Source organism: Ictalurus furcatus, chromosome 29, assembly GCF_023375685.1.
Source record: "Ictalurus furcatus strain D&B chromosome 29, Billie_1.0, whole genome shotgun sequence".
Lineage (NCBI taxonomy): Eukaryota > Metazoa > Chordata > Actinopteri > Siluriformes > Ictaluridae > Ictalurus > Ictalurus furcatus.
Window position 1 is genome coordinate 6,119,785 of NC_071283.1, and position 7,944 is coordinate 6,127,728.

The 7,944-nt window shown below is 38.4% G+C and overlaps 1 protein-coding gene across 2 annotated transcripts in view; it reads left to right on the forward strand.

Moving 5' to 3' along the window:
• The window catches only part of adgrb3 (adhesion G protein-coupled receptor B3), a 320,254-nt gene that overhangs the window by 249,479 nt on the left and 62,831 nt on the right, over positions 1 to 7,944 (forward strand). For both annotated transcript variants that reach the window (XM_053619086.1, XM_053619087.1), the window contains 2 exons: positions 728 to 830; positions 3,187 to 3,230. In XM_053619086.1, coding sequence (XP_053475061.1) covers positions 728 to 830; positions 3,187 to 3,230 — 147 coding nt within the window. The remainder of the gene's footprint in view (positions 1 to 727; positions 831 to 3,186; positions 3,231 to 7,944) is intronic.

The following is a 7,944-nucleotide window of genomic DNA, read 5'->3' on the forward strand; positions in this document are numbered from 1 at the left end:
TCTAGTCTAATCTATGCCTATTCTCAGAGATATGAAAGTTCTACCCTTGACAGATGTCTATCCATGGAGTGGAAAATGTTGGTACAATTTGGCTGCCATGTCTTCTACCTAACTTTGATTATAATCCTACATTTAGTATTGTGTACCTCTGGATTTTATGTGCTTTTGGATTTTTATGCCTTTGATGTGTCGATGGGCTTGACTGGTTAGCTTGTGAAGCTAATAGGACTGTGCATCTTGATGGCATAAATATCACTGGCTACAGGCAATTTGGTTGCTAGATTGGCCTGTGGTTATATACAGAAAATAACTGAAAACTGAACAGACTTTTCACTAATTTAAATTACCAAAGTGCATGTACTCTGACTATCCTTCCCATTCCCAAATCAATATGTGTTTATGTATAATCTGATGCTCACACCTTAGCCAAAATAGACCATAATTGCATACTTGTCTAAGAGCTGGATATACAAAGCTCATCCCTACAGGCTGAGGCTGTCTCATGCAAGCTGGACATGCAACAAAATCCTTATCGTGGGCTGGAAAAATGACAGATGTATTTTTATAACTCACGTCAAGGTGACTTATATAATTGGCTCAGAAGATTTGTATGAAATCGCATTAACTTCATCGTCATTCACTGCTTGACATGGATTGATGCAGAATGAGGTGCCTTGTTAAATTATCTGTTATTTGATGTAACCAACAGACCTTGTGCTTTCCATAGGAACAACACTGCTGTGAACTCCAAAGTCATTGCTGTGACGATGAGACCAGAGCCCAGAGTCAAAGAAGCTCAGATGGAGATAGAACTTGCTCATTTGGCCAACGTAAGCAGCTTCTCTGGACTGCACTGACCTCACCACACTATAAGCTTATTAAAACACATTTCTCCTGACCCCAAATGTTAACAAAGGATTATTCAAATGCTAACAAATGATTAAACATGACTGTAACTATATTTTTTGTTTGTTGCTGACTTGACTGGAAGTAACCATTACCATTTTAAGCAAAGGTTATATTTTATGATGCATTCACAACTGGTAAAATAAGTCTAAAAGGAGAAAGACCAGTGACTCAACTAAAATAATAAATGATTGCCTGTTTTGCCAAATGCTAAAAATACACCATCAGTTTGCACTCAGTTTATGAGGCATGGAAGCAAATGTGCAGTGATTAACTCAAGAGAAAATACATTTGTGGATCAAACGCATGCTATTTGTCTCCTTTTTAATAAATGAGACAATTCCTACAAGGAATCGTCCAACAGCTTCTAATGTGAATTATGTAAAATATAACCAAACTTTTAGTTTAGAAAGCACTGCTGTTTAACAAATTGGCCTTTTGTAAAACAATTTAAAATATAATGGATTAGGTTCTAAGTAAAAGGAACTCTAGGCACACATTATTCTTCACTGACATTTTCTACTATCGCAGAACTACATGCATTTTAGATCTTAAAACAAAATCCAATCTAAAACAAGGCAACCTGAGTAAACAAAGTTTAAATAAAGTTTATTTATTTAATTTTTTATTGAAGCAAAAAAAAAAGTTACCCAACACCCATTACGCAAGTGAAAAACTGATTGCCCCCTTAAACTTAAAATCTGGTTGTGCCACCTTTTAAACAGCAATAACTGCAACCAAATGTTTCCGATAACTGGAGATCAGTGTTTCATTTCCGTCTAGGACTACGATTTATTCCTGTGCTTTGGATCATTGTCTTGCTGCATAATCCAGTTGTGCTTGTGTTTCAACTTACAAACTGAGGACCGGACATTCTCCTTTAGGATTTTCTGGTAGAGAGCAGAATTCATGTTTGGCCAAGCCCTGAAGCCTCAATGCATCCCTACACCATCACACCTCCATCACCATGCCTGACCATAGATATGATGTTCTTTTTGTGGAATTCTTTGTTTGGTTTACAACTGTTTTCCAAACAGTTCCACTTTTCACCCATCAGCCCACAGAGCATTCTTCCAAAAGGTTTGAGGATTGTTAAGGTGTGTTTTGGCAAAATTCAGATGAGCCTTAATGTTCTTCTGGGCTAGCAGTGGTTTTCACCTCGCCACTCTTACATGGATGCCATTTTTGCGCAGTGTCATTCTGATAGTGGACTCATGAACAGGGACCTTTATTGATGCAGGAGAGGCCTTTTGATGTTGTCCTTGGCTCTTTTGTGACTTCTCGGATGAGTAGTTGCTGTGCTCTTGGAGGAATTTTGGAAGGTCGGCCACTACTGGGAAGGTTCACTTCTGTGTCGAGTTTTTCAATTTGGAGATACAGTAATGGCTTTCACTGTGGTTCTTTGGAGTCCCAGAGCGTTTGAAATAGCTTTGTAACCCTTCCCAGACTGATGTATTTCAATCACCTTTTTCCTCATCATCTATAGAATTTCTTTCAATTCTGGCATAGTGTGTTACTGAGTAAGACCTTTTAACCAACTTCATGCTGTTGAAAAAGTTCTATTTAAGTGTTGATTTCATTGAACAGGGTTTGCAGTAATCAGGCCTGGTTGCATCTAATCCAGCTGAACCTCATTATGAATGCAGTTTCATAGTATTACGAATCGCCCGAAAGAACCCTGGACTTCAATTCCCAGCAGCCACTCTACCGCTGCACCACCATCACATGACCACCCGCACCTGACTCTCATTCTGGTTAACAGCCACCAGTGTGTATATAGTCACTGTTTGCGCCTCACTTTTTGTCTGGCTTTGTTTGTCCTATGTTGTCACATTATGCTCTCCCGGCTCCTAGGTATTGGTTTAGGTTTGTTTTACAGTTATCGTGTACATAGTGTCTTTTTGTGTTTTATTTGTTCTTTATTAAACTTTGAATCTGCACGTACACCTGCCTCTGCCTCCATAATCATGACACATAGATTTGGGGAATTAGTAACTAAAGGGGCAAATACATTTTCACACAGGCCCAATTGGTATTGGATAACTTTTTTGCTTCAATAAATAACATCATTTAAAACTGTTTTTTGTGTTCTCTTAGGTTGCCTTTGTTTTATCTTACATTATATTTTAATTTCTGAAACAATTTAGTATGAGATCTACACAAAAACCAGGATGGGGCAAATACTTTTTCACAGCACTGTATGTTCTCATTTTGAACACAAGCATATTTACTATAGTCTCTTAATGGCCAAATAAAAAAACAAAACTTTTTGTCTTTCAGGGAACAATGAATCCATTTTGTGTTCTCTGGGATAGCACTATCATGTAAGTATTTCCAAACAGCCATTTTAAAAGATTATAAAGGCTCGTACTTGAAATTGTGCTTTCACCTTAATCTTAGTTCATGGACTTAACTTGTAGCAACTTGTAATCTTAGATGGTATTTACTAATTGTATATAGTGTAAAACTGGAATGGATCTGATTCAAGGTGGCTTGATGCTACAATTTTTATGATTTTCTAAAATGTATATTATATTATATTCTGCTTATATGCAAGACTGTACAAAACAATCAAAACAGTAACATTTGGTTCTAGACCATTTTAATAAGGTTACGGCCAGGGCAACATGGGTGTTTAAGGATAACTGCTACAGCGCAGTCATGAGAGACCAAAGTCAACAGAGAGAAAATATTTTTTATTTATATATATATATATTTCATCCATGAAAACTCTCAGAGTGAAATTGTGAGCTTTTATAGATGGGGATGGAGTGTAGGTTTTGTCTGGAAGACTAGATCTGCTACACTGATGTTGGTGCTGCTGCTGAGCGAGTACGAATACTTGTTCTGATAGTCATGGACAGACACAGAAAAAAGAGAAGCATGCCGCTGCTGCAAAGGATATGGAAGGAGAAGCCGGGGGGGGGGGCCTGTAGCAGATCTAGATGGTGGTGCTGGGGAGGAGGAGGGTAGGTAAAAATAGTAGCACACACAGGCCATAGGTGGTGAGTTGGTCAGGATTATAAAGCTTTATGTGGGCAGAGAAGCGTGTCCATTCTGTGGCATCGAGGTAGAGCCAATCATCAAATATATATATATATATATATATATATATATATATATATATATATATATATATATATATATATATATACACACACACAGTATCTCACAAAAGTGAGTACACCCCTCACATTTTTGTAAATATTTGATTATATCTTTTCATGTGACAACACTGAAGAAATGGCACTTTGCTACAATTTAAAGTAGTGAGTGTACAGCTTGTGTAACAGTGTAAATTTGCTGTCCCCTCAAAATAACTCAACACACAGCCATTAATGTCTAAACCGCTGGCAACAAAAGTGAGTACACCCCTAAGTGGAAATGTCCAAATTGGGCCCAATTGGACATTTACCCAATTTTCCCTCCCCGAGGTCAGGTGACTTGTTAGTGTTACAAGGTCTCAGGTGTGAATGGGGAGCATGTGTGTTAAATTTGGTGTCATCGCTCTCACACTCCCTCATACTGGTCACTGGAAGTTCAACATGGCACCTCACGGCAAAGAACTCTCTGAGGATCTGAAAAAAAGAATTGTTGCTCTACATAAAGATGGCCTAGGCTATAAGAAGATTGCCAAGACCCTGACACTGAGCTGCAACATGGTGGCCAAGGTCATACAGCGGTTTAACAGGACAGGTTCCACTCAGAACAGGCCTCGCCATGGTCGACCAAAGAAGTTGGGTGCACGTGCTCAGCGTCATATCCAGAGATTGTCTTTGGGAAATAGACGTATGAGTGCTGTCAGCATTGCTGCAGAGGTTGAAGGGGTGGGGGGTCAGCCTGTCAGTGCTCAGACCATACGCCGCACACTGCATCAAATTGGTCTGCATGGCTGTCGTCCCCGAAGGAAGCCTCTTCTAAAGATGATGCACAAGAAAGCCCACAAACAATTTGCTAAAGACAAGCAGACTAAGGACATGGATTTCTGGAACCATATCCTGTGGTCTGATGAGACCAAGATAAACTTATTTGGTTCAGATGGTGTCAAGTGTGTGTGGTGGCAACCAGGTGAGGAATACAAAGACAAGTGTGTCTTGCCTACAGTCAAACATGGAGGTGGGAGTGTCATGGTCTGGGGCTGCATGAGTGCTGCCAGCACTGGGGAGCTACTGTTCATTGAGGGAACCATGAATGCCAACATGTACTGTGACATACTGAAGCAGAACATGATCCCCTCCCTTCGGAGACTGGGCCGCAGGGCAGTATTCCAGCATGATAACGACCCCAAACACACCTCCAAGACGACCACTGCCTTGCTAAAGTAGCTGAGGGTGAAGGTGATGGACTGAACCCTATTGAGCATCTGTGGGACATCCTCAAATGGAAGCTGGAGGAGCACAAGGTCTATAACATCCACCAGCTCCGTGATGTCGTCATGGAGGAGTGGAAGAGGACTCCAGTGGCAACCTGTGAAGCTCTGTTGAACTCCATGCCCAAGAGGGTTAAGGCAGTGCTGGAAAATAATAGTGGCCACACAAAATATTCACACTTTGGGCCCAATTTGGACATTTTCACTTAGGGGTGTACTCACTTTTGTTGCCAGCGGTTTAGACATTAATGGCTGTGTGTTGAGTTATTTTGAGGGAACAGCAAATTTACACTGTTACACAAGCTGTACACTCACTACTTTACATTGTAGCAAAGTGTCATTTCTTCATTGTGTGTGTATGTATATATATATGTGTGTGTGTGTGTGTGTGTGTGTGTGTGTGTATGTATATATAATTTAAAATTAATTGGTCCAGCCAGATTTAAATACCGAAACAATGACTGTCATCTACAGTCATTAGAACTGACTTTCTTATATTTTTAGCCATAACAATGCATCTTTGAACAATAATACTAGACTGAAATCTATGATTTGTGGTTTATCTGGATAATACAGAATGATTTTGAAATACTGTGTGAAATTGAGTGAGCAGTGAAAACTGTCTTCAGATGTTTTAACAGATGACTTCTATCTGTGCCCAATGTTTCACTTCAGAGATGCTTGTTCTATTTTTCTCCACTTTATAATGTTTTTTTTAAAGCTCAAATATATTTACATTAACATTAGATTTATATAGTTGGTACATTGGTATCTCCTGTATCAGTATCTCCTACTTCTTTCTATTCTGATTCCATACTTGGTTTCATTTCCAAATTATTATGCACTGTTCTGCAAATTGAATATTGCCTCAACTTTTAGAAATATGACAATTGCTTCTGTAGCAAAACAGTCTGGCAAACCAAGCACATTCTATTATAAATAAGAAAATAGAGATAGCACATTTACCAAATTGAATTTTCATTGAATCGGGAACACTTCACTTCAGTTTGTTCTCTCTTGTATAATTTCTGAAATGTATTGGAGGCCAGTGGTATTAATAAAGCTGACCTAAACAAATGGGCTGCTACACTGAGAGGTGTGATTATATTCACATAATTTTTTTGTCATTCAATAAAAAGCAGTATTGTGTCATTGGTGCATTGAAATAATCTGGATTTTCATGCATACTCATGATCTGTTTGTTTTTAGATCTTGAATACCTGTTGATGTAGAATACATGGGAAAAAATCTTTTCTTGGTGAAAGACTGAGATCAATTATGGTGACATACTCAATGTTTTTTTAAACAAAAAGATTTTTTAAACAAAAGTGGTAAATTTAAGTGCTGATAGATGACAATGTCAGCTACTCACCTATGAGTGTGATTATTTCACCTATACTATTAAAATGGATGCCGTGGCCCTGCACTGAAGTAACCTTCAGTCCACAGTGACATAAAGCTTTACACACTGTATATCTTTTTGTATATGTCACCTTCAGACCATAGTGACAAAGATTTATACACTGTATATCTCTTTATACACTCAAAGGCTGAACGCATCTGGAGAAAGTTATCTACAGGTTTTACTTCAGCGAAAACAATTCAGCATTTTGGAAAACTAAAATGGGTAGCAGTGCCTACTTGTTCTCTCTGCTCTGAGTTACGACTATCCAGAGCTGAGCACCCCTACACACAGTCTATGAGATCCTATTGATATAGATTAAAGACCATGAGAATATTTTCACAGTGCAATGGCAGGCACTATATTTAAACCTACTTTGTACTTTTAAAAAACGACAACTTCAACAGAATGCAGTATTGGAATCAGGCGTATTAAACATTTTGTTCATTTGTTATTATTAACTATGATCAGCCTCAGCCTGTAACCTCCATACCCATTTGCACTCCTGCTGTTATTCTAGTACCCATTTCTAGGATTGTCTCATAGATTATGTTACATCAACCTCCTGTCAGTCTTGTTATAAATACTCCCTAATGCCCCTTTACTTCACTTGCATGTTGATACTTAGAACCCACACTGGCCAACTACTGTGGCAAAAAACACATTCTTCTGCCAGAGGAACATTTTAACACAGGAATATATCAAACAAGAAGAAGTGCTTTGCTCCAGTAAAGCTCCAATTTTACTTATTGCCCCATTAAAATGATAATAGACACATGGACACTAAGAGCAAGTTTAAGAAATTATAATTTTGTAATACCTTAGTTCACTTCATTTGGACAGTGACGGTTAGTGTAAATTATTGCCTAATTTTTGTTTGAATAATATTATAACCCATAAATAACAAGAATACCTTCAAATTGACAACTCTCCCAAGCACAGACTCCCTCCTCTTTTTCTCACTTTCTCCCTGCACCCTCTATCTATTATAAACCAGAAAATGTCATTGTGATGAAAAAGGGGCCTTCAGATGTTCATATCCTGCTCTTTAGTGCTTTGGTCTATTTTAGCACTAATCATGAAGGCTCTTTGGAACTCTTTTTACAATTGTAATTCTTTTAGGATTTTTTTTGTTTGTTTGTTTGTTTTTTTTATTCAGTAGGTGTGTACAGGACTCCCTGTAAGACTACTGGCTTAATTGTAGGTGTATCTACCTCTTGGAGCTCCATCTGCTGTTGAGCAGCTCCCCTTCTTCTTCTTTTCTCAG